This window comes from Entelurus aequoreus, linkage group LG21 (genome assembly GCF_033978785.1).
Source record: "Entelurus aequoreus isolate RoL-2023_Sb linkage group LG21, RoL_Eaeq_v1.1, whole genome shotgun sequence".
Classification (NCBI taxonomy): Eukaryota; Metazoa; Chordata; class Actinopteri; order Syngnathiformes; family Syngnathidae; genus Entelurus; species Entelurus aequoreus.
In genome coordinates, this window is record NC_084751.1 from 10,654,826 (window position 1) to 10,682,356 (window position 27,531).

At 40.9% G+C, this 27,531-nt stretch overlaps 2 protein-coding genes and 1 non-coding gene across 3 annotated transcripts; all 3 read left to right on the top strand.

Moving 5' to 3' along the window:
- The first annotated feature begins 1,382 nt into the window (after positions 1-1,382).
- Positions 1,383-14,897, top strand: slc31a1 (solute carrier family 31 member 1). Its single transcript, XM_062031922.1, has 5 exons — positions 1,383-1,573; positions 6,455-6,600; positions 6,701-6,773; positions 6,855-7,023; positions 14,106-14,897. Exons 2-5 carry the CDS (start codon positions 6,457-6,459, stop codon positions 14,305-14,307), a joined length of 588 nt encoding a protein of 195 aa, XP_061887906.1. The 5' UTR covers positions 1,383-1,573; positions 6,455-6,456; the 3' UTR covers positions 14,308-14,897.
- A 1,867-nt stretch (positions 14,898-16,764) lies between these two features.
- Positions 16,765-26,904, top strand: slc25a46 (solute carrier family 25 member 46). The gene is made up of 8 exons (XM_062030905.1): positions 16,765-17,191; positions 18,702-18,744; positions 23,549-23,606; positions 23,682-23,759; positions 23,828-23,928; positions 23,998-24,054; positions 24,115-24,172; positions 25,515-26,904. Exons 1-8 carry the CDS (start codon positions 16,921-16,923, stop codon positions 26,109-26,111), a joined length of 1,263 nt encoding a protein of 420 aa, XP_061886889.1. The 5' UTR covers positions 16,765-16,920; the 3' UTR covers positions 26,112-26,904.
- trnak-cuu (transfer RNA lysine (anticodon CUU)) lies at positions 26,663-26,735 on the top strand. The gene has a single exon. It is a non-coding gene; the product is annotated as a tRNA-Lys (tRNA).
- Positions 26,905-27,531: the final 627 nt, after the last annotated feature.

Below are 27,531 nucleotides of genomic sequence, written 5' to 3' on the forward strand. Positions count from 1 at the left end.
CTGTTTTCCAACCATGGGAAAAAGAAATTGACTGAAGGCCAGAGGTAAATAATATTCATTAAATTAAAAAAATAAACCAAAAACATGATAGTGTGTGAAGCAATTCAAGCATAGTCTGAACTAGAGATGTCCGATAATATCGGACTACTGATAAATGCTTAATAATGTAAAATCGGAAATTATCGGTATCGGTTTCACATAATATCTACGGCTTTTCACACACACAAGTGAATGTAAGGCATACTTGGTCAACAGCCATACAGGTCACAATGAGGGTGGCCGTGTAAACAACTTTAACACTGTTACAAATATGCGCCACACTGTGAACCCACACCAAACAAGAATGACAAACACATTTCGGGAGAACATCCGCACCTTAACACAACATAAACACAACAAAATACCCAGAACCCCTTGCAGCACTAACTCTTCCGGGACGCTACAATATACCCCCCACCTCAACCTCCTCATGCTCTCACAGGGAGAGCATGTCCCAAATTCCAAGCTGCTGTTTTGAGGCATGTTAAAAAAAAATAATGCACTCTGTGACTTCAATAATAAATATGGCAGTGCCATGTTGGCACTTTTTTCCATAACTTGAGTTGATTTATTTTGGAAAACCTTGTTACATTGTTTAATGCATCCAGCGGGGCATCACAACAAAATTAGGCATAATAATGTGTTAATTCCACGGCTGTATATATCGGTATCGGTTAATATCGGAATCGGTAATTAAGAGTTTGACAATATCGAAATATGGGATATCGGCAATAAAGCCATTATCGGACATCTCTAGTCTGAACCATACAGACAGAAAATGTGTCTAACACCAGCCTAGGATGTTAAAACAACATCTAAATGGCGGACATTTATCAATGAAAATCGGATAAGCTGCAGATGGTGTGTTTGACAGAGAGGCAGCTTGAAGGAGATGCCGTATAAGTCTCCAGGGTGATCCATCCATCCATCCATTTTTCTACAGCTTGTCCCTGTCGGGGTCGTGGGGGGTGCTGGAGCCTATCTCAGCTGCATTCGGGCGGAAGGCGGGGTACACCCGATACAATCCCATGGGATTGTATCGTTTTCCACTATTTATTCGCTAAAAGTTTGTTTTTCTTTCAAAATGACATGTTACATGTTCAAATCGCGCTGTTTTGGTGTGGCAAGCACCGATCAAATTGACTCCAAATCATTACAATAGGCAACGTTGATATGAGACAGACCCGATTAAGGTCGTAATTTGAGGCACTTCAGTATATTCAATCGATCACGTGATTTTCTTTTTTTTTGTTCTCGACTCGGTGACGTGGCGACATCACGCCCGCCCCCTTGTGCCCCATTCGGGTCCTGATTGGTCCGCTGCCGAATTGGGCTCCTCCCCTCTCTTCTGCGTCTGCGCCCGGCGACGTCAGAGACGGAAGCGACCGCTCACTCTTCAGAGCAGACAGTGACGAGTAGCGAGGAGAAGAACAACTTTGTGTTCCTTTTTCTCCTCCTTTTAGGAAGTCTGGTTGTCCTTCGGCGACAGGACGCGAGACGCGGCGTAGAAGAAGAACCACCGGAAGCCCTGCAGGTCAGTGGAGAGTGTTTGGCGTGTCACTGACCTCTGCTGGAAACTCCATGTTGGAGACTGCCAACATGGAGCTGGTGTGTTAATATATATGTTCTGTACACCTTGATTTATACCTAATAAGTTTGGTTTAAGTAATTTATGAGGGAAATGAAAACGACCTTTGAGTCACATGAAGGCTATACGTGTTCCTGCAGGTCAAAGGTCAGACAAATCTGAGTTTACAGTGGGAAACCTCAAGGCCAGCATTTTGTTGCAGTAATGTCTACAATGATATTATGCTATACTTGCCAACGTGGAGACCTCACAATTAGGGAGATATTCAAAGGGTGTATATAATAAAATAAATACTTGAATTTCAGTGAATTACAGTTATATATATATATATATATATATATATATATATATATATATATATATATATATATATATATATATATATATATATATATATATATATATATATATTAGGGCTGCAACAACTAATCGATTAAAATCGATTATAAAAATAGTTGCCGATTAATTTAGTCATCGATTCGTTGGATCTATGCTATGCGCATGCGCAGAGGCTTTTAAAAAAAAAAAAAAAAAAATTTTTTTATAAAAAAATAATAAAAATAAACATTTATAAACTGCAACATGTACAAACAGCTGAGAAACAATAATCAAAATAAGTATGGTGCCAGTATGCTGTTTTTTTCAATAAAATACTGGAAAGGATAGAAATAAAGTTTGTCTATTTTATCCGATTATTAATCGATTAATCGAAGTAATAGTCGACAGATTAATCGATTATCAAATTAATCGTTAGTTGCAGCCCTAATATATATATATATATATATATATATATATATATACACATAGCAGGGAGAGCGATTCGGACCGAGAAAGCGACGATTACCCCATTAAGTTGAGCCAGGATGAAAGATTCGTGGATGAGGAACGTGAGAGTGAAGGACTAGAGTGCAGTGCAGGACGCATCTTTTTTCGCTCTGACCGTAACTTCGGTACAAGCTGGCTCATTGGATTCCACGCTCTCTCCTTTTTCTATTGTGGATCACGGATTTGTATTTCAAACCACCTCGGATACTATATCCTCTTGAAAATGAGAGTCGAGAACGCGAAATGGACATTGGTAAATGGTAAATGGACATTGGTAAATGGGTCGTAATGGGCGGCATGGCGCAGTGGGTAAAGCGCCCGTGTCAGAAACCTGAGGGTTGCAGGTTCGCTCCCCGCCTCTTACCATGCCGTCGTGTCCTTGGGCAGGACACTTCACCCTTGCCCCCGGTGCCACTCACACTGGTGAATGAATGTTGAATGAATGATAGGTCGGAGGGGCCGTAGGCGCAAATTGGCAGCCACGCTTCCGTCAGTCTACCCCAGGGCAGCTTACCACCACCAGGTGTGAATGAATGATGGGTTTTTAACATGTAAAGCGTCTTTGGGTACTTAGAAAAGCGCTATATAAATCCCAGGTATTAAGTACTTGTATAGCGCTTTTCTACCTTTTTAAGGAACTCAAAGCGCTTTGACACTATTTTCCACATTCACCCATTCGCACACACACATTCACACACTGATGGCGGGAGCTGCCATGCACGGCGCTAACCAGTCCCATCAGGAGCAAGGGTGAAGTGTCTTGCTCAAGGACACAACGAACGTGACTAGGATGGTAGAAGGTGGGGATTGAACCAGTAACCCTCAGATTGCTGGCACAGCCACTCTCCCCACTTCGCCACGCCGTCCCCCACGTTCGCAGTGACTTTTATCTCCACGACAATACATCGACGAAGCACTTTAGCTACGGAGCTAACGTGATAGCATTGTGCTTAACTGCAGATAGAAACAAAAGAATAAACCCCCGACTGGAAGGATAGACAGAAAATCAACAATACTATTAAACCATGGACATGTAAATACACGGTTAATGCTTTCCAGCCTGGCAAAGCTTAACAATGCTGTTGCTAACGACGCCATTGAAGCTAACTTAGCAACGGGACCTCACAGAGCTATGCTAAAAACATTAGCTATCAACCTACGCCAGCCAGTCCTCATCTGCTCATCAACACCCGTGCTCATGATCGACGGAGCGATGAAGGACTTCACCCGATCATCAATGCGGTCGGCGGCTAGCGTCGGACAGCGCGTCTGCTATCCAAGTCAAAGTCCTCCTAGTTGTGTTGCTGCAGCCAGCCGCTAATACACCGATCCCACCTACAACTTTCTTCTTTGCAGTCTTCATTGTTCATTAAACAAATTGCAAAAGATTCACCAACACAGATGTCCAGAATACTGTGGAATTTTGCGATGAAAACCGATCTTTTTCTATTGGATTCAATGTGTCCGAATACTTCCGTTTCAACGATTGACGTCACGCGCATACGTCATCATACACAAACGTTTTCAACCGGAAGTTTAGCGGGAAATTTAAAATTGCACTTTATAAGTTAACCCGGCCGTATTGGCATGTGTTGCAATGTTAAGATTTCATCATTGATATATAAACTATCAGACTGCGTGGTCGGTAGTAGTGGCTTTCAGTAGGCATTTAACCTCTTAAGGCCCAAGCTGTTTGTTTACATGCTTTTTTTAAATTTCTCTTTGCTATTAGGGCTTATTGGACCCTAATTAGAAAAAAAACTAAGAATCATCTTTTGATATGATGTACTTAGTGTTTAGTGACATGCTAATTCTTATTTTTACACTCTTTTAAGGAATCGGTTCGATAAGAGGATTCGATAATAGGCTCGAACTCGATAATCTCTTCTCAAACATCATCCCTATATATGATTATAGAATAAATGACAATTAGTTGACGCAGGTCATTTCGCCTTGTCTCTGCTCCGTGCGTCACGGTGTTCGGCCTTGGCAATCAGCAGGCCGAGTTTGGACACAACACTGATAAAGTCTTTTGGACTGCCAGCTTGCACAGATACAAAAATACCACTTCGGCACAATTGACAATAATTTATAGCAACGGCCCTTAAGCATAAAGTTATGACGATAATATATACATAATTATTCTAACAGAATGGTTGCCCCGGGAGATTGTCGGGAGGGGCACTGAAATTCGGGACTCTTACCGGGAAAATCGGGAGGGTTGGCAAGTATGTATTATGCAGCTACATTTCTTCATCATACTCTCAGGGAAAGTGTGTATCAATCAATCAATCAATGTTTATTTATATAGCCCTAAATCACAAAAGTCTCAAAAGGCTGCACAAGCCACAACGACATCCTCGGTACAGAGCCCACATAAGGGACGTCGATGTGAATGACTGTGAGAAACCTTGGAGAGGACCGCATATGTGGGTAACCCCCCCCGCCCCCCCCCCCCCCCCCCCCCCCTCTAGGGGAGACCGAAAGCAATGGATGTCGAGTAACATAATACCGTATTTTTCGGACTATAAGTCACAGTTTTTTTCATAGTTTGGCCCGGGGGTGCGACTTATACTCAGGAGCGACTTAAGTGTGAAATTATTAGCACATTACCGTAAAATATCAAACAATATTATTTAGCTCATTCACGTAAGAGACTAGACGTATAAGATTTCATGGGATTTAGCGATTAGGAGCGACAGATTGTTTGGTAAACGTATAGCATGTTCTATATGTTATAGTTATTTGAATGACTCTTACCATAATATGTTACGTTAACATACCAGGCACCTTCTCAGTTGGTTATTTATGCCTCATATAACGTACACTTATTCAGCCTGTTGTTCACTATTCTTTATTTATTTTAAATTGCCTTTCAAATGTCTATTCTTGGCGTTGGCTTTTATCAAATACATTTCCCCAAAAAATGCGACTTATACTCCAGTGCGACTTACATAGCATTAGCCAGGCCTCCCTCGCCCGCCTGCAGCTCGTGCAGAACTCTGCTGCTCGTCTGCTAACACAGACCCGCAGACGTGAGCACGTCACCCCTATATTAGCGTCCCTTCACTGGCTCCCTGTGTGTTACAGAATCAATTTTAAACTCCTTTTATTTGTTTTTAAATGTCTAAACAACCTCGCGCCAACATATCTCTCCGACCTCCTTCAGCCTTACTGCCCCACCCGATCCCTAAGATCAGCCGATCAGCTGCTACTGACAGTCCCGGACACAAGGCTGAAGCTTAGAGGTGACAGAGCTTTCGCCGCTGCTGCTCCCAAGCTCTGGAACGACCTACCTCTGAGTGTTAGACAAGCCTCCTCTCTTCCTGTTTTTAAATCTCTCTTAAAAACATACTTTTATTCCATGGCTTTTAACACTGAGTGATACCCATCCTGCAATGGCGCCCCATAATACACCTGCTGTGAACCTGTTTTTATGTTTTTTATATTTTATTTATTTATTTTTTATCGTGTTCTGTTTGTGTTGTGTTGTGTTTGCTCGGTTCTCGTATTATTTTTAACCTGCTCATTGTACAGCACTTTGGTTACCCCTGTGGTAAATTTTAAATGTGCTTTATAAATAAAGTTGATTTGATTTGATATATGTTTTTTTCCTTCTTTATTATGCATTTTCAGCCGGTGCGACTTATACTCCGGAGCGACTTATACCCCAAAAAATACGGTAATACGTGATTGGGTGTAGGCTCCATCGCTCTGAACGGGGTAAACATTAGAAAATGGAACAATACTTCCAATAAATGACAAGATAATGATATCAAGAACATGCTGCCTAACCTTAACCAGCTCTAATCTGATTGGCTGCTGGCCACCCGTAGCCCGCGGGCGCCGGCCAATCCGATTACGGCAGAGCGTCCGCTCGCCCATGTCAGCCGTGGTTATCGTCTTCTGCCTAACGATGCTCACGATGGCGAAAGACAAACGCAGCGTTGTCAATTCTACTCGCCTCCAAGTATAGCTTGTTCAAAAGGTCTCTGTGGGCAGATATGGACCAGCACATGAATCACAGCAACATGCACACGGACCACGACCACCACCACGATCACACCATGGTCACGCCCACCAGCGGCGGCGGAAACGGAGGACACGGAGGACACGGAGGAGACGGAGGACACGTGGGACACAGCATGGTGGGTTACACTTTGTCACTGTCACACGCTAACAACTCACGACAATCAAAAGCGCCATATAAAACTGAATTATTATTATGACGCTAATGCTGTTGCCTAGGCGATGACGTTCTACTTTGGCTACCAGAACGTGGAGCTGCTCTTCAGCGGACTGGTCATCAACTCAGCCGGAGGTCGGCGTCAAACCCCCTTTTACCGCGCTCTCGTCTCGCCTTCTTCCACCCGACAAACGCTTTGTCTCCTTGTCCAATCAGAGATGGTGGGGGCGTGCCTGGGCGTCTTCCTACTGGCCATCCTTTACGAGGGTCTGAAGATCGGTCGAGAGTACCTGCTGCGTCGCAGTCAGGTCAACGTGCGCTACAACTCGATGCCCCTGCCCGGCACCGACGGCACCGTTCTCATGGAGACGCACAAGACAGTTGGGTGGGTGGTAAACGCCAGCACTACACATCCCAGCTAGTAGCGTATTTATATGTAGTTTATATTACTTCCTTATGTCACATGCATGTGTGTTAACTAATGATGGGCTTAGAGCGGGTATGATAAGAAGTAGTGTTGTCCCGATACCAATATTTTACTACCGGTACCAAAATGCATTTAGATACTTTTCTAAATAAGGAGGACCACAAAAAAAATGGCGTTATTAGTTTTATTTTAACAAAAAAGTCTTAGGGTACATGAAACATATGTTTATTATTGCAAGTTTGTCCTTAAATAAAATAGTGAACATACTAGACAACATGTCTTTTAGTTAGGGATGTTAAAATGTAATATCGGAAATTATCGGTATCGTTTTTTTATTATCTGTATCGTTTTTGTTTTTTTGGTTTTTTTTTAAATTAAATCAACATAAAAAACCCAAGATACACTTACAATTAGTGCACCAACCCAAAAAACCTCCCTCCCCCATTTACACTCATTCACACAAAAGGGTTGTTTCTTTCTGTTATCAATATTCTGGTTCCTACATTATATATCAATATATATCAATACAGTCTGCAAGGGATACAGTCCGTAAGCACACATGATTGTGCGTGCTGCTGCTCCACTAATACTACTAACCTTTAACAGTTAATTTTAGTCATTTTCATTCATTACTAGTTTCTATGTAACTGTTTTTATATTGTTTTACTTTCTTTTTTATTCAAGAAAATGTTTTTAATTTAGATATCTTATTTTATTATTTTTTTTAAAAAGTACCTTATCTTCACCATACAAACTGTAAAAATGGGTCATTAATCCTCTTGTTCATTTACTGTTAATATCTGCTTATTTTCCGTTTCAACATGTTCTATCTACACTTCTGTTCAAATGTAATAATCACTTATTCTTCTCTTCTTTGATACTTTACATTAGTTTTGGATGATACCACAAATTTAGTTATCGATCTGATACCAAGTAGTTACAGGATCATACATTGGTCATATTCAAAGTACTCATCTTATCCAGGGACGTATTTCCTGACTTTATAAACATTATGATTTTTTTTAAAAGGAAAAAAGATTTTGTGACGATAAAAAATATCGATGTATTTATAGTAGTATCGACTAGACCAGTGTGCCGCGGCACACTAGTGTGCCGTGAGATATTGTCTGGTGTGCCGTGGGACATTATGCAACTTCACCTAATTGGTCCAAAAAATATTTTTTGCAAATCAATAATCATAATAATGTGCCGTTGTCTAGTGCCTGTGCGGTGTAGAGCTTGGCAGGGTAATCTTGTAATACTCCATACCAGTAGGTGGCAGCAGGTAGTTCATTGCTTTGTAGAAGTGGGAACGCGTCAAGATGGTTTGTCGTGATCCCAATATGCAGAGCACAGCGGGAGACAGCGTGCAGGTATAAAGATATGTAAAGCTTAAACCAAAAATAGGAAAAGGCACTGAAGCTTAGGGATGGCTATGTAAAACAAAAGTAAAACTGAACTGGCTACAAAGTCAACAAAAACAGAATGCTGGACGACAGCAAAAACTTACAGCGTGCGGCGCAAAGACAGCGTCCACAAAGCACATCCCGTACATGACAATCAACAATGTCCCCACAAAGGATAGCGTACGCACAACTTAAATAGTCTTGATTGCCAAAACAAAGCAGGTGCGGGCAATAGCACTCAAAGGAAGGCGTGAAGCTGCTACAGGAGAACCAAACAGGAAAAGTCGCCAAAATAACAGCGCAAGACAGGAAGTAAAGCACTACACACAGGAAACCACAACAAACTCAAATTGAGGCAAGACAACCTGGTGGAGTTTCATTTTTTTTTAACTTTTTCTGCTAGTGGTGTGCCTCTTTATTCGTCGCCATGGAGGCCAGGATTAGTGATTTAGAAGTAGCTAAAACACTGCCGACTGCGGATGGACGTTCGCCGCTAGCTAGCTAGCCATGTCTTAAAACCTCTTAAGGCCCAAGCTGTTTGTTTACATGCTTTTTTTAAATTTATCTTTGCTATTTGAGTTTATTGGACCCTATTTAGAATAAAAACTAAGAATCATCTTTTGATATGATGTACTTAGTCCATAAATACACAAACGTGTACTTCATGTTTAGTGACATGCTAATTCTTATTTTTTTTCCCAAATTCCATTGTATGTTATACTCTTCTGACACCACCAGATGGCAGTATAAGTGTCCACATATGCGGCCATAAGACCCCAATTCAGTAGTGTACACAATTTTGGAAATAAAAGCTAAAAGGTGCTGTCCACGCATGTGGCCACTAGGCCTTTAGAGGTTTTAAAACACCTCTTCATGAGGGCGTTTCAGTGTTATAACTTCACCTTTATCTTTACTTTTTAGGCCAAAATGCGTCCGTTTTCACTTTTCTGTCCACACACTGTGTCTGCTTGTAAGTACTCCGTGTGCGCGCGCTGCCGAACATGCTCCTCTGCTCGTAAAACCAGCAATGTCACGACGCGACGACGCGCAGTCATGCCCGGGGACCGGTACTTTTCAGACAGAGTATAGTACCGTTTTTGATACCCTTTGTACCGCGATACTATACTAGTATACCGTACATCCCTAATAAGAAGTATTGACAGTGAAAAGTGTAGTTTAGACTTTACACGAGCTACTCAGCATTGTCAGTGTGATGGACTTTCGGAAATGCCACTTATACAAGGAACGATCTTTATCTCCTTGTGTTTAGACAGGCGTCTTTATCACGTACTTTTGTACTTGTCTCACTTTGTCAGATTAAGAGTTTAGTCTTGTGTCATCTTGACTATTGTTCTGCAGTCTGGGCGTCTGCTGCAAGTGGTGAGATCAGTAAGCTCCAGATTGTCCAAAATAGGGCAGCAAGGCTGGTTCTTGGTTGTTCACTAAGAACCAATGTGAACCAAATGCATGCTTCTCTTTCCTGGCTAACAGTGCGGAACAGGGGCCGTATTTATCAAGCTTCTTAGAGTGCCATTTTACACTTAAGTCCTGAGAATTTGCGAAATTTAGTCCTACTCTCAAACTTAAGAATAAAAGCTATTTATCAACTTTCTTTAGTCTAAGAATCACTCCTACTCTCCACGATATTTAAGAGACCTTCAGAGGTGTCTTAAGTGGTTAGGAGTTGCCAGCGGGGGATGGCACTGAGGCGAGAGAGACGTGCGCGAACGTTCAGGGAGCGGAAGGATGTCCTGGCTTTGTTTGATGACGAGCAGCTGATCAAACGGTATCGTTTAGACAGAGCGGGTATTATTTTTGTCACAGATTTAATAATTTTCGATTCCTTGTTGATTTCTGCATGTGGCTGCAGTGGGCTAGTATATATAGAGCCATCCTCACCAGTTTCAAATTAGTTGCCTAATTAATGAATTGGAAAGAAAATGTTATGAGAGTAGCGTATGTATGTGTGTGGCCCTTTAATAGGTGACAGCATGTGAGGTGAGTGACGTCAGTGAGTGTGTGGGCGAGAGAAGAGAGGGAGCGGTAGCGTGAGTGCGGGCGGGGACTAGTTTGTTTTGTATTATTTTGTAGTTTATTGTCAAAATATACACTCCCATTGTCCACTTAAATATTTCCAAGATATTTCTTTATTCTTAGACAACGGATTCCCTTCCGTGATTGGTCATTTCTATGGACACAGAAATGACGTCACCTAAAATTCCGTTTAGGGCACATAGTAATGTCGTAATTCAGCTCTGAGTGTGACACTTAAGATTCAGTCCTACACTTCGCTGAAAGTGTGAGTAAGACGCTTGGTAACTAACTTTTAAGTGCAGCTTTCAGCGAAGAATTTATTTACTCTTAAGTCAACTCTTAGCAGACTTCTTAGGAGTAATTCTAAGAAGCTTGATAAATACGGCCCCAGGTTGTCAGATAATACTCTTATATTGTTCAAATCAGTAACCGGTAGTAAAACTCCTGCTTTTCTCATGGCCCAAATAGTTCACAGTAGCACTATACATAATCATAATACCAGGGCGTCTTGTGAGGGGCATTTTGTACTCCCTCGTCCCAGGAAGAATGCTTTGCGGAAATATTTTATTTATAGATCTTTATCGCTCTGGAATAACCTGTCTCAAATTCTCACCGGCATTGAAAGTAAACAGGTTTTTAAAAAGAAAGTGATATTTTATCTGAGTTTTTAAATCAGTTTGCTCGTTGATGATATGTTTGGTTTTATATTGTGTAGTTATATTTATATGGTAATTTATTATTCTGTGACTGTAAATTGTTTGCTTGTTTTCTTACTGATGCTTTTATTTTATTTTATTTTTTCTGTATTGTGTAGTTATAATTATACGCTTTTACTTGTAATGGTATTGAATTGTGGACCCCAGGAAGACTAGTGGGTTGTTGTGGCAACCAGCTAATGGGGATTCTTAATTAAAAAAAATGAAATCAAATCAGCATTTACACTACAATTGGCACGGGGTCGTAAAGCAGAGGACACACACGATAAGATTGTACCCCTTCCGACCAAAGTATTGTGGTCTGATGTGTGTTTAGAGCAGGGGTCACCAACGCGGTGCCCGCGGGCACCAGGTAGCCCGTAAGGACCAGATGAGTAGCCCGCCGGCCTGTTCTAAAAATAGCTCAAATAGCAGCACTTACCAGTGAGCTGCCTCTATTTTTTTAAATTGTATTTATTTACTAGCAAGCTGGTCTCACTTTGCCCGACATTTTTAATTCTAAGAGAGACAAAACTCAAATAGAATTTGAAAATCCAAGAAAATATTTTAAAGACTTGGTCTTCACTTGTTTAAATAAATTCATAATTTTTTTTACTTTGCTTCTTATAACTTTCAGAAAGACAATTTTAGAGAAAAAATACAACCTTAAAAATTATTTTAGGATTTTTAAACACATATACCTTTTTACCTTTTGAATTCCTTCCTCTTCTTTCCTGACAATTTAAATCAATGTTCAAGTAAAAAAAAATTTTTTATTGTAAAGAATAATAAATACATTTTAATTTAATTCAAACATTTTAGCTTCTGTTTTATCGACGAAGAATATTTGTGAAATATTTCTTCAAACTTATTATGATTAAAATTCAAAAAAATTATTCTGGCAAATCTAGAAAATCTGTAGAATCAAATTTAAATCTTATTTCAAAGTCTTTTGAATTTCTTTTAAAATTTTTGTTCTGGAAAATCTAGAAGAAATAATGATTTGTCTTTGTTAGAAATATAGCTTGGTCCAATTTGTTATATATTCTAACAAAGTGCAGATTGGATTTTAACCTATTTAAAACATGTCATCAAAATTCTAAAATTAATCTTAATCAGGAAAAATTACTAATGATGTTCCATAAATTATTTTTTTAAGTTTTTCTCTTCTTTTTTTCGGTTGAATTTTGAATTTTAAAGAGTCGAAATTGAAGATAAACTATGTTTCAAAATTTAATTGTCATTTTTTTTCGTGTTTTCTCCTCTTTTAAACCGTTCAATTAAGTGTAAATATCATTAATTATTAATAATAACATAGAGTTAAAGGTAAATTGAGCAAATTGGATATTTCTGGCAATTTATTTAAGTGTGTATCAAACTGGTAGCCCTTCGCATTAATCAGTACCCAAGAAGTAGCTCTTGGTTTCAAAAATGTTGGTGACCCCTGGTTTAGAGTGAATTTGGACCAATAATCGGCTCCAAAATGGCTGTCATAAATATTGAACTCATTCAATGTTTACGATTGTCGGCGAACAAAGCTGCTCATGTCTGTGGGGAACGCCGACGCCTTCCGAGTCATCCTTCACTCTGTCAATTGGCGCGGGGAAATAGCCAATCAGAAAGCTACAAAAAGCATACTCATTAGTAGAGATGTCCGATAATATCGGACTGCCGATATTATCGGCCGATAAATGCTTTAAAATGTAATATCGGAAATTATCGGTATCGGTTTCAAAAAATAAAATGTATGACTTTTTAAAACGCCGCTGTGTACACGGACGTAGGGAGAAGTACAGAGCGCCAATAAACCTTAAAGGCACTGCCTTTGCGTGCCGGCCCAATCACATAATATCTACGGCTTTTCACACACACAAGTGAATGCAAGGCATACTTGGTCAACAGCCATACAGGTCACACTGAGGGTGGCCGTATAAACAACTTTAACACTGTTACAAATATGCGCCGCACTTTGAACCCACACCAAACAAGAATGACAAACACATTTCGGGAGAACATCCGCACCATGACACAACATAAACAGAACAAACACCCAGAACCCCTTGCAGCACTAACTCTTCTGGGACGCTATAATATACACCCCCCCCCAACCCCCAACCCCGCTCACCTCAACCTCCTCATGCTCTCTCAGGGAGAGCATGTCCCAAATTCCAAGCTGCTGTTTTGAGGCATGTTAAAAAAAAAAAAGCACTTTGTGACTTCAATAATAAATATGGCAGTTTTCCATAACTTGAGTTGATTTATTTTGGAAAACCTTGTTACATTGTTTAATGCATCCAGCAAGGCATCACAACAAAATTAGGCATAATAATGTGTTAATTCCACAACTGTATACTGTATATCGTATCGGTTGATATCGGAATCAGTAATTAAGACTTGGACAATATCGGCAAAAAAGCCATTATCGGACATCTCTAGTATATACATTTAAAAAATATTCCCTTGTTCCGCTCTTCAACACACAAATGTTTGAGGAAAAAGTCACCATTAGCAAAATAACCAAAAAGTAACGATGTAACAAAAATATGACTTTTTAAATGTGAACAAAGCTAAAATAACTATATCAGAACTAAATACAACAATGAAAAAAAGATAGTATATACATTTTTAAAATATTCCCTTGCTCCGTTCTCCAACACAACTGTTTGAGAAAAAAAGTCACCATTAGTAGAATAACAAAAAAGTAACAAAAATATGCATTTTAAAATGTAAACAAAGCTAAAATAACTATCATTACATGCAGAGCTTTGTGAAAAAAGAACATTAATAGTCAGTAGAGCTGGGACGTGAGGGGCAAAGCATGCAGAGAAATGCACTCACCGGCGAGCAGAAACGCTGCCGTTGCAACAGACGCATCGCTGTAACACTCACCATCTTGTCTTCTCAGGCAGCGGATGATAAGCCCCGCCCACTTCCTGCAGACACTGCTGCACATCATCCAGGTGGTGGTCAGCTACCTCTTGATGCTGGTCTTCATGACGTACAACGCCTACCTCTGCATCGCTGTGGCGTTGGGCGCCGGCGCCGGCTACTTCCTGTTCAGCTGGCGGAAGGCGGTGGTGGTGGACATCACAGAACACTGCCATTAGCCGCCGGGCTCGTTAGCTTCCTGTCGTGGCTTCATGTAGGCCGTGGGTATACCAACAAGCTGTTTACTGTAAGACGGCACGTTAGCGCAGGAGCTAATAGACGTCTGACCTCAGAAATAATTGAGTTGGCAACCATGGTGACACAATGGTAGGTTAATTTGCACACTAGTTAGCCAGTATTAAAGTTTTGTAGAGAAACTGAGGCTGAAGCAGTGAAGATGTTAATTAGTTGTGTTTAATTTGCTGTCTAGTGCCATGAAATCTGCTGATGTGAACCAGCTGCAAGTAGTGTAAATATTATCTCAGCTCGAAGTAGCAAATGTTTTATCCATTTTCCCTGGCAATCAAACTTGTCTTTTTTTTTATTGTTTTTATCAGTTCAGACGTCATGAAAGCGTCCGTCGGCCTTAATGACACCGCTGCCTTAACTAGCTAACGAGTCTCGTTGGCTAATTGATCGTGGGAATCACACGGGTGGTGTTGATTTGTTTGTCACTCAAAAATCAATAGGCACTGAGACATGAGTGAAGGGACCAATCAGAGTGCAGGATGTTTGTTGCAATCAAAAATAAATAAAGGTTGTATAGAAAGTATCTCGGTGTTTCTTAACCATAGGGCCAATTGTCAGGCCGCTGAAAAATACTTTATACAGTTATGGTCATTCTGGGCCGCAGCGGTACTCAGTTGTAATAGACTTCAATGATTCAGAGTTTCACTTTCTATCTGAGTTCTTGGAATCCTGTATTGAAAACCGGTTGTCCTCAAATTTCCTCCGGATAAACTAAAACAAAACGGAAACTCTGATAATTGCCCCCGATAAAAAGATCCCCCTGATCAAGAAGTCCAGTGGTTCTGTTAAAAGCAGCCTCAGAAACCTTGGGCATGTGTTGTATCAGTCCATGTTTTTGGCGGGTCACTGCCGTAGGTAGAAAACAAAGATGGTGTTCAGCGTTTTCCTGCTCAAATGAGCGGACTGTTGAAAATAGGAATCGGGGGGTTACTTTTCACGAGTAAGATTTAACATCAACATACTATTGCTTGTATTTTGTGAAAAGAATATTAGCACAGAGTTGAGAAGGAGCAAAGATCTTCAAAAGTACTGAAATCGTAGCCGCTAGCAAACAAGAGTACGACCATAATAGAATTGCTTGTCAATGAAATGAATTACATTTAAAAATGTCATACTTGAATAACATAAAGTTGAAATAAATGATGAAGATAAAGATTGTAAAAGCCAACAGGGGTAAAAGTTTGCGCCACAGTCCAGATTATCCTTTTAGATATTGTATTGTGTATTATGCAGATTGTTTATATATGTTTATGTTTACGTATTTGGCAGACGCTTCTATCCAAAGTGACATGCATAAAAAATACATATAAAACAATCAATGTAAACATTATCATTTAAGGGAAGAATGTAATACAAAGTGTCAAGACAGAATAAACTTGCAGCAACAGAGATACAGTCTATAGGTCTCTAAGATATATAGATATCTAATGTATTCATACATTGTTTATGTAGGATATACGCATGTATATATAACCTAATCATATTGTTTCTTCAATTTAAAAATAGTTGAGCGTTTTTTCCCCCTTCTCTGGGATTATATTCCCAGTTTTGATCTCGGACGTCTGGTCACTTATAGCAGTGGTCCCCAACCTTTTTGTAGCTGGGGACCGGTCAACGCTTGAAAATTTGTCCCACGGACCGGGAGTGGGGGGGGGGATTTTTGTTTTGTTTTTTTGTCATAAAGAAATACTATCATGTGTGCTTACGGACTGTATCCCTGCAGACTGTATTGATCTATATTGACATACACATACACAATATGTATATAACGTGTTTTTTATGTTGATTTAATTTAAAAAAAAAAAAAGTTTTATATTTTTTTTTTTTTTTTTTTTTTTTTATTTCTTGCGCGGCCCGGTACCAATGCGGCCCGGTGGTTGGGGACCACTGACTTATAGCATATAAGAATACTATTAAGCAAACTATGAATAATAAAACATGTGTCCTTTATCATAGCTACACGTATGACAAAAAACGCGTGAAAATAAGTGGTATTCAGTGAGGTAAAATTAAGTCAATGCGCTGACAGTTCATTGCTCCTGCCAAAGGAATTGCACCGAGTGGAGCGGATCACCACTCCAAGATGGCGGCCCCGCGTCTCGTCAGCGCCAGTAGGCTGTAGCGCTCGATGCTGCGTACCCTTACAGCGCCAACACAGACTGTAATGGACCAGTTCGAAGTTAGCTTGTGCGCATGTCCAATTTGTCGAAGTCAACGTCCGGGAGGGATAAACAATAGTTTAGATTTAATTGATGTAATGATTGAATACGATTAAATTTAACCGTAAGATTACTAATTTGGTATTTGAGTATACAGTATGTGTATTTATTTGGCACTATAAAACTGGAATTTCAATGTGAGTATTAAATGATCCGTGTGTCATGTGACGAAACACCTGAGGCTGTCTAACCAGCAGGGGGCAGCAGCGGCCGACACGCCGCTACAACTTCCGGGTGAAGCAGGTGACGGGTGGATGTTGTTGTCCGGCGGCTCAAGCTGATCTCTTGCTTCTCCGACGGCCGTACCTCTTGCTGACCCCCTCCATGGCCTCCAGGCGACCGGACAGCTTTGACGGGCTCGTCTACCGCGGCCGAGATGACCCAAACTACGGCGCGGGATACCCCCTGCGCAGCGCCGGCGGCCAAGGGGAGGCGTACCATCACCAGTGGGTCACCACGCCGCCAGACATCCCCGGCAGCCGCAACCTGCAGACAGGCGAGCGGACACCGCTGTACGACGAGCCGCCGGGGGAGTCCGTGGGTCCGGGAGGCCCTCGCGAGTGGGACGCGGCGCAGGCTGGCGGGCCGCCGGCTGGTGAGGCTGTTAGCTTCCATGCTAACTCCTGTCACAATTAGCAGGCTGCGTTGTTGGTTTTTAAATAACTAAGTGTGTGTTTACCTCTTGCAAGTGTAGTATTACTATAGTATTCTTTCTTTATTTATTTATTTATTTAGTTTATTTCGAACATGAACCCATTTACAGCATAAAACATCACACAATTTCATATAATTTCACTTTACATCATGTCCGAAAAGGAGTAGGAAGAAGCAAAGCTTATTTAATTTAATTTACCCCCCTTTCTCACTTCAGAGCGTTTACAAATATATATATTCATTTACTGACTTTTTTAACGGTAAAATAACATCAATGAATGAGTAATACATCATTTTACAACATCCATCTTCTTCCGCTTATCCGAGGCCGGGTCGCGGGGGCAGCAGCCTAAGCAGGGAAGCCCAGACTTCCCTCTCCCCAGCCACCTCGTCCAGCTCCTCCCCGGGGGATCCCGACGCGTTCCCAGGCCAGCCGGGAGAGATAGTCTTCCCAACGTGTCCTGGGTCTTCCCCGTGGCCTCCTACCGGTCGGACATGCCCGAAACACCTCCCTAGGGAGGCGTTCGGGCGGCATCCTGACCAGATGCCCGAACCACCTCATCTGGCTCCTCTCGATATAATTAAGTCAGTCATTATTAAGGCCCAAGCTGTTTGTTTACATGCTTTTTTTTTATTTCTCTTTGCTATTTGGGCTTATTGGACCCTAATTAGAATAAAAACTAAGAATCATCTTTTGATATGATGTACTTAGTTCATAAGTACACAAACGTGTACTTCATGTTTAGTGACATGCTAATTCTTATTTTTACACTTTTTTTGTCCAAATTCCATTGTATGTTATACTCTTCTGCAGTATAAGTGTCCACATAAGCGGCCATAAGACCCCAATTCAGTAGTGTACACAATTTTGGAAATAAGAGCTAAAAGGTGCTGTCCACGCATGTGGCCACTAGGCCTTTAGAGGTTTCAACATACTGAGATGACGAATATCTTATTTTCAATAAGGTTGAAAGTATTTCTCATAATTCTTCTTCTTTGTACTTTGTAAGCACTATTCATGAACTAATAACGTTACAAGGAACCTAGTGGGCATTATTTTTGTTCAATTACCTTATTTACAGTAAGATTGCCCTGCCATGAGGTGGTGACTTGTCCAGGGTGTACCCCGCCTTCCTCCCGAATGCAGCTGAGATAGGCTCCAGCACCCCCCCCCCCCCCCCCCCCCCCGCCACCCCAAAAGGGACAAGCGGTAGAAAAATGGATGGACAGTATAAGATTGACTGAAGCACAATATTACAAATAGACAACTCAATTTACCATTATTTTATCCTTATTATATTATTTTTACTTTCATATCAGTATTGTGGTATTTATCAATTGTTTTATTACTATTATTTGTATTGTATATTTTAATAATTCAATTGTGTTTCCAGTACAGTTATTGGTCAACTGTATTATATATAAATATTTTACATGATGTGTCATTACAGAACAGCTGAATCGCTTCGCTGGTTTTGGGATCGGCCTCGTCAGGTAAACTGCTGACAATGTGATATGTTGATGTTGGGGTGTATTGAACACGCGACGTATTGATCATAGGTAGGTAGAGTAGTCAAAAAGTGTATTTAAGTAAGTTAAAGTACCAATGATTGTCACACACACACTAAGTGTGGCAAAATTATTCTCTGCATTTGACCCATCCCCCTTGACCACCCCCTGGGAGGTGAGGTGAGCAGTGAGCAGCAGCGGTGGCCGCGCCCGGGAATAAGAGTACCATTACTTTAGAGTAGGGCCATTTGCGGCTCAGCCTTACCCAGACTCTAGCTCCAGGGTTTCCCACACATTCATTTATTTGTGGCGGCCCGCCATGAAAGAATTACGTCCGCCACAAATAAAATAAAAAATTAAAACAAATTTTTATTTTATTTTATTTATTTATTTTTTTTTGGTCCTCTCCAGCTTCTCAGGCAAATCATATAGTTGATGTAGATGCCCATATCGGCTGTTCAGATTTACTTTACAAAAGAGAAGTGTAGGATACTTCTCTTGTTGCCTTATTTGTATTTGACTTTATTAAATGTATTTATATTAGAAACACAACATGTGTATATAACAAAGGGTGCAAAGTCTGCAGGCAGTAGGAAACACATGGTTAAGTGTAGGGAGTAAAACTGATGGCAGTCTAAAGTTCAAGATTTTCGGAGCTCTTTGTTCAGTGGATCAGATGTTTGATGAAGCTCTGTGTCTATCTACCACCACTACTGTTTTCTGTTTATTTGTTACTGACTGTGGCAGGACACCTCTGCCTCTGTTTCACTTTATGTTGCTGGTAAATAATATGGTTGTAGTAGAAGGCTAAAGTTAAATTATTTAATATGCACTAATTAAAGGGGCAGAGCTTTGAGACATTTTAGCTTTTATATTTTATAAGATATATTTTTTGTAAGAACCACAATTAATAAATATATTTCAGTGAATAACTTATTGTTCAAATCTGTATATAAATATGTACATAAAGTGTTGTAATTATATTGTAAAATGGATGGATGGACGTTTAAAACAAAACTGTTGTTATTAATTAGTAAGTATACATTTTTTTTGCCTTTTTAGAGAAAATCAAATCATTGTAGTAAATGATGCAAATTACTCGATGATTTCATGGTGACCACGCCCATAGCCACGCCCCCACCGCCACAGGTATCTTGGCAGTTTATGGGAAACACTGAGCTCCATTGGTAAATTGAGTTTTAGACAAAGGCTGAAGAGTAATTTGACTCAAATAAAAGTAAAAAGTACTCCTCTAAATCAGTCATTCTCAAATTGTGGTCCGTGTACCACTAGTGGAACGTGGGTTCCATCTAGTGGAACGCCAAATAACCACTTGAATAAAGTACAGTGTTTTAGTTTAGTCTATTCAAACACACAGGGTTACTGTGTGTAATGTTACAGTGGCCAACAATATTAAATATACTCGTTAAGTGAAACCTCTGCGTTGGGATAGTGGCCGTGCCAGCAACCGGACGGTTCCTGGTTCGATCCCCACCTTCTACCAACCCTGTCACGTCCGTTGTGTCCTTGAGCAAGACACTTCACCCTTGCTCCTGATGGGTCGTGGTTAGGGCCTTGCATGGCAGCTCCCGCCATCAGTGTGTGTGAATGGGTGAATGTGGAAATAGTGTCAAAGCGCTTTGAGTACCTTGAAGGTAGAAAAGTGCTATACAAGTATAACCCATTTATCATTTATATTGATCACTAACGATTCGATCCGATTCCTGAGGTGACGATTGGATTCAGAACCCATTTTTTCCATTCAGCTCGATTCTTGATTCGAAGCGATTCTCGCAACGTTATTATTTGGTATGATATTTATAATAAAACTTTTTCAAAAACATGTTACAGCAGTGTTTTTCAACCTTTTTGGAGCCAAAGTGCATTTTTTTCATTGAAAAAATGCGGAGGCACACCACCAGCAGAAATCATTAAAAAAATGAAGCTCATTTGAGAGTAAAAAGTCGTTGTCGCAATTGTTGGGTATGACTTTAAAGCATAACCAAGCATGCATCACTATAGCTCTTGTCTCAAAGTAGGTGTACTGTCACCACCTGTCACATCACACCCTGACTTATTTGGACTTTTTTGCTGTTTTCCTGTGTGTACTGTTTTAGTTCTTGTCTTGCGCTCCTATTTTGGTGGCTTTTTCTCTTTTTTTGGTATTTTCCTGTAGCAGTTTCATGTCTTCCTTTGAGTGATATTCCCCGCATCTACTTTGTTTTAGCAATCCAGAATATTTCAGTTCTTTTTATCCTTCTTTGTGTGGACATTGTTGATCGTCATGTCATATGTTGGATCCACTATGGACTGGACTTTCACAATATCACACTACCGTTCAAAAGTTTGGGGTCACCCACACAATTTAGTGGAATAGCCTTCATTTCCAAGAACAAGAATAGACTGTCGAGTTTCAGATGAAAGTTCTCTTTTTCTGGCCATTTTGAGCGTTTAATTGACCCCACAAATGTGATGCTCCAGAAACTCAATATGCTCAAAGGAAGGTCAGTTTTGTAGCTTCTGTAACGAGCTAAACTGTTTTCAGATGTGTGAACATGATTGCACAAGGGTTTTCTAATCATCAATTAGCCTTCTGAGCCAATGAGCAAACACATTGTACCATTAGAACACTGGAGTGATAGTTGCTGGAAATGGGCCTCTATACACCTATGTAGATATTGCACCAAAAACCAGACATTTGCAGCTAGAATAGTCATTTACCACATTAGCAATGTATAGAGTGTATTTCTTTAAAGTTAAGACTAGTTTAAAGTTATCTTCATTGAAAAGTACACTGCTTTTCCTTCAAAAATAAGGACATTTCAATGTCACCCCAAACTTTTGAACGGTAGTGTATGTCAGACCCACTCGACATCCATTGCTTTCGGTCTCCCCTAGAGGGGTGTGGGGGGTTACCCACATATGCGGTCCTCTCCAAGGTTTCTCATAGTCATTCACATCGACGTCCCACTGGGGTGAGTTTTCCTAGCTCTTATGTGGGCTCTGTACCGAGGATGTCGTTGTGGCTTGTGCAGCCCTTCGAGACACTTGTGATTTAGGGCTATATAAATAAACATTGATTGATTGATGTTCGGATGTACACTGTGGACACCGTCTTTGCTCCACAGTAAGTCTTTGCTGTTGTCCAGCATTCTGTTTTTTAGGGATGTCCGATAATGGCTTTTTGCCGATATCCGATATTCCGATATTGTCCAACTCTTTAATTACCGATACCGATATCAACCGATACCGATATCAACCGATATATGCAGTCGTGGAATCAACACATTATTATGCTTAATTTGGACAACTATTAGGGATGTCCGATAATGGCTTTTTGCCGATATCCGATATTCCGATATTGTCCAACTCTTTAATTACTGATACCGATATCAACCGATACCGATATCAACCGATATATGCAGTCGTGGAATTAACACATTATGCCTAATTTGGACAACCATGTATGGTGAAGATAAGGTACTTTTTAAAAATAATAATAAAATAAGATAACTAAATTAAAAACATTTTCTTGAATAAAAAAGAAAGCAAAACAATATAAAAACAGTTACATAGAAACTAGTAATTAATGAAAATGATATCCGATATTGTCCAACTCTTTAATTACCGATACCGATATCAACCGATACCGATATCAACCGATATATACAGTCGTAGAATTAACACATTATTATGCCTAATTTGGACAACCAGGTATGGTGAAGATAAGGTACTTTTTAAAAAATAAAAAATAAAATAAGATAACTAAATTAAAAACATTTTCTTGAATAAAAAAGAAAGTAAAACAATATAAAAACAGTTACATAGAAACTAGTAATTAATGAAAATGAGTAAAATTAACTGTTAAAGGTTAGTACTATTAGTGGACCAGCAGCACGCACAATCATGTGTGCTTACGGACTGTATCCCTTGCAGACTGTATTGATATATATTGATATATAATGTAGGAACCAGAATATTGATAACAGAAAGAAATGGGGGGAGGGAGGTTTTTTGGGTTGGTGCACTAATTGTAAGTGCATATTGTGTTTTTTTATGTTGATTTAATAAAAAACAAAAAAAAAACGATACAGATAATAAAAAACCGATACCGATAATTTCCGATATTACATTTTAACGATATTATCGGACATCTCTACTGTTTTTGTTTACTTTGTAGCCAGTTCAGTTTTTGTTTCATTCTGCATAGCCTTCCCTAAGCTTCAATGCCTTTTCTTAGGGGCACTCACCTTTTGTTTATTTTTGGTTTAAGCATTAGACACCTTTTTACCTGCACCCTGCCTCCCGCTGTCGTCTGCATATTATGATCACGACAAACCGTGGTCGTCTCACACGACGTGTTTCCGACATCCGCAAAGCAATTAGCTAGCGGCTGCCACCTACTGATATGGAAGAGTATTACACGGTTACTCTGCCGAGCTCTAGACAGCACCGACACTCAACAACAACAACACATTATTTGCGGACTATAATTAAAAATATTTTTAACCCAAATAGGTCAAAATACATAATCTCCCACGGCACACCAGACTGTATCTCACGCCACCCTGTCCTGTGTTACAGGTTAGAAAAGTTCCTTCTACTTGCATAGAGATGGTATTAAAACTTCTTTAAAAAATTAAAAAATTCCATTCATCCATACATTTTCTTGATTATTAAAAACAAAACAAAAAAACATTTAGAATGGAATGAATAAGAAATTCAATTCATTTTTGTGCACTCTTATTGATCATGTGACGTATTGACAATATGGCGTGTTGTCCTCCAGTCTGTTCACAGAGAACGTCCTCACTCATCCCTGCGTGGTCTTCCGCAGACAGTGTCAGGTGACCTCGCCTCTCCGCCATTGTCGACCGTCGCCACCTTGCCAGCCAACCAACCGCCTTTATGCTTGTGTGCAGGTCAACTATCACGCGCGCTGCTACCACTTGACGCCGTTCAGCGCCCTCGCCGTCATGTACTCCATCAGCAAGTCGCAGGTCAGTGGTCACTTGGGGGGGCGTGTCCCGCGGTCACATGATGGTCACGGTGTGCGTGTCCATGTCAGGGTCCCCGGGCGCTGTGGAAGGGGATGGGGAGCACCTTCATCGTGCACGGCGTCATGCTGGGAGCGGAGGGCATCATCAGCGAGGTCACGCCGTTACCGCGGTAACCATGAGAGCCAGGTTGGTTTTAGTGTGGGGGCGTGGCTTTAACGGGTGCGTTTGTGGCCCGCAGGGATATTCCTCATCGTTGGAGCGCCAAGCAGCTGGTGGCTCACTTCCTGCTCAAAGGGTAGGTTCTTTTTCTTCTTCCTGTGTGACACTCATTAACGCCGGAACTTCCTGTTGGCAGCTTGACCGCGGTGGTTGCACTTCCATTCTACTGCTCCAGCCTCATTGAGACCGTGCAGGTGATACATTGATTTATTGACGATTTATTTATGATGTTTGTTAAGAAATTATCGAGTTCGAGCCCATTATCGAATCGTCTTATCGAACCGATTCCTTATCGATTCTCTTATCGAATCCAGATAGGTTGTTGTATATGGGAAAAAAACACAATATTTGGTTGAACAAAAGCTCACTTTTATTTCATAAGAAAAAAATTAAATTAAATAAATATTAAATGTTACCCCCCCTAAAAAAATAAAATAAAAAAATATTGACTGTTGTTACCCAAAGTATATTAAGTGGGATTTTTCAGAAAAACAAATATATACAGTAACACAAAAACAACCCAAAATGTTGAAAGAGCCATATTGGAGCAAAAATACAAAAAAAAAATCTGTCTGGAGCCGCAAAAAATTCAAAGCCATATTACATACAAATAGTGTGTCATGAGATATGAATTGAATTAAGAGGACTCAAAGGAAACTAAATGACCTCAAATATACGTACAAATGAGGCATAATGATGCAATATGTACATACAGCTAGCCTAAATAGCATGTTAGCATCGATTAGCTTGTAGTCATGCAGTGACCAAATATGCCTGATTAGCACTCCACACAAGTCAATAACATCAACAAAACTCACCTTTGTGCACTCACGCACGACATTAGAAGTTTGGTGGACAATATGAGACAGAAAAAGAAGCAGCATAAAATAAAACACGTCCTAGGAAGTCGGAGAAAGTTATACATGTAAACAAAATACGGTGAGTTCAAGGACCGCCAAAATTAGTAGGACAAAACGGCGCTCGCCAAATACTTGAATCAGTGAAGCATGTTTAATATAAACAGTGTACTTTATAACAATTAGGGAGGTTTGTGTCATGTTTGTCCTCCTACAGAAACCATATTAAAACCCAAAATATTTTTTTACCCCTCATCTTTTTCCATTTTTCACACATTTTTGAAAAAGCTCCAGAGAGCCACTAGGGCGGCGCTAAAGAGCCGCAAGCGGCTCTAGAGCCGCGGGTTGCCGACCCCCGCTATAGGTGAATAGCCATGCCTTGAGGCATTTTTTCCGGTCCATTATTTTTGCTGCTTGTGTGACATCACAGGAAATGACGTAGCTCAGTCTAATGACTGAGCTACGTCATTTCCTGTGATGTCCCACAGGGCATTTCTTGTGGGACGGGATTCGTATAAAGAACCAACTCTTTTTCTTTACTATAGTGGCCTCGATAACGGGAACCGGTTCTCAAAAAGGGATTTGAGTGCATTGAATCGGTTCTTTTCTTATCGAACAACCGGGAGAACCGGTTTCGAACATCATCCCTACCGCTAACCGTCCCGTTGTTGTGCTGCAGAGCGAGATCGTGCGAGACGACTCGTCATCGGGGCTGCTGGATTGCATGCGTGAAGGTTTGGCTCGCCTGCTGGGTGTGGGCGCTCCTCACAGTCGCCGCCTACTCCCCCTCAGCTGTCTGATACTTCCTGCCATCGCACACGCCGTCCTGCGCTACGCCATCGCTTCCTCCGTACAGCGCGTGGCGCTCTGGCTACACAATCGCAACAAGAAGGGGCACCAGGGCCCGTCGGACCCGATAGAAGCTCACTTCCCCGAGCTGGCGGCGGCGTGGCTGGGATCGCTGGTGGCGGACGTGGTGATGTTCCCGCTGGAGACGGCGCTGCACCGTCTCAGCCTGCAGGGCACGCGTACCATCATCGACGCCACCGACGGGGTGACGGCGGAGGGAAACGGCGGCAGCCCGCTGGTGCTGCCCGTCAACACGCAGTACGACGGCTTCGCCGACTGTCTCCACGCCATTCGTCGCAAAGAAGGCTGGCCGGGCTTTTACCGCGGCTTCGGCGCGCTGGTGGCGCAGTTTGCACTGCACGGCGTCTTGCTCGCCGCCGCGCGGACAATTCTTAGACTGCTCCTGCTGGAGGGTAAAGTCAGCTAGAGGCGTCGCCACGGAGACGCGACGTCCTGGGCCTCTCACCGTCACCGTGGCAACAAGAATATATTAACACAACACATTGCTATCTTATTTTAGCTTAGCACAAATACTTGCGGAAACATGATGTCAGTCCCTGTTTGTGTGTATGCATGAAGCCAAGAAACTTGTTAAGTTGAGGATTTTCTGATCAAATTAAAATGTATTTGTTGTCAATATCAAATAAAAGACATTTCATCTTGATTTCGTTTGCAGCTTTACTGTTTATAAAAAAACGAGTATAAACTACAAGTGTAGCAGATGTGGGCGTTTTTGTTAAGGCGGAACATTTGTGTCGGTGTTTGTGGTTTCCACACGGACACTTCCTCTTGATTTTGTTTGTAGTGTAACCTATTTTTATGGACTTGCCTATTTGTGATGCTAGTGTTGTTGTTGTTGTTGTTGTGTGAGTGAGGCTCTGTATATTTGATGGGACAGTTTAATACGTCTTTTGTTTAACCGTCTGTGTTGTTTTTGCACTTATCTTGTTATGTTGTTGATGTTAAGTATTTAATGTAGCCCGGCTAGCTCAGTCGGTAGAGCATGAGACTCTTAATCTCAGGGTCGTGGGTTCGAGCCCCACGTTGGGCGCAATCTTTTATCATGAATGTGGACCCCGATTTAAACAAGTTGAAAAATGTATTCGGATGATACCATTTAGTGGTCAATTGTACGGAATATGTACTGTAATGTGCAATCTACTCATAAAAGTTCCAATCAATCAATCAATAAGCTGTTGTACAGTATATGTCTTGAGCTCTTATTTTGAAGGCGCTAAGAGCGGAAGTGGTGACAGGTTGTGGTGGAGCGGAGTTTGAAAACAAACGAAATAAAGTGGTCTTCGTCTAAAACTGGAGCCTCCGTGATTGTTATTTTGAAGTTTTATACAGTATAGGCGACATATATAAACCCTCGGTTACAGTAGCTTTACTGTTTATTAAAAAAAAACAAGAGTATAAACGACAAGTCAAGCGGAGGTGGGCGTTTTTGTGAAAGCGGAACTTTTGTGTCGGTGTTTGTGGTTTCCACACGGACACTTCCTCTTGATTTTGTTTGTAGCTTTACTGTTTATAAAAAACAAGAGTATAAACCATAGACATCTTGTATGTAGACGCAGCATTGGCTGCTGTGACGCGCGAAATTGGGCCGCCATCTTGAAGTGGTGATGAGGAGCCGACGAGCAGCCTAAACTGACAGTTGACAGGTAGAAAACAAAGATGGTGTTCAGCGTCTTCCTGCTCAAATGAGCGGACTGTTGAAAATAGGAATCGGGGGAATACTTTTCACGAGTAAGATTTAACATCAACGTACTATTGGTTGTATTTAGTGAAAAGAATATTACCACAGAGTTGATAAGGAGCAAAGATCTTCAATAGTACCGAAATCG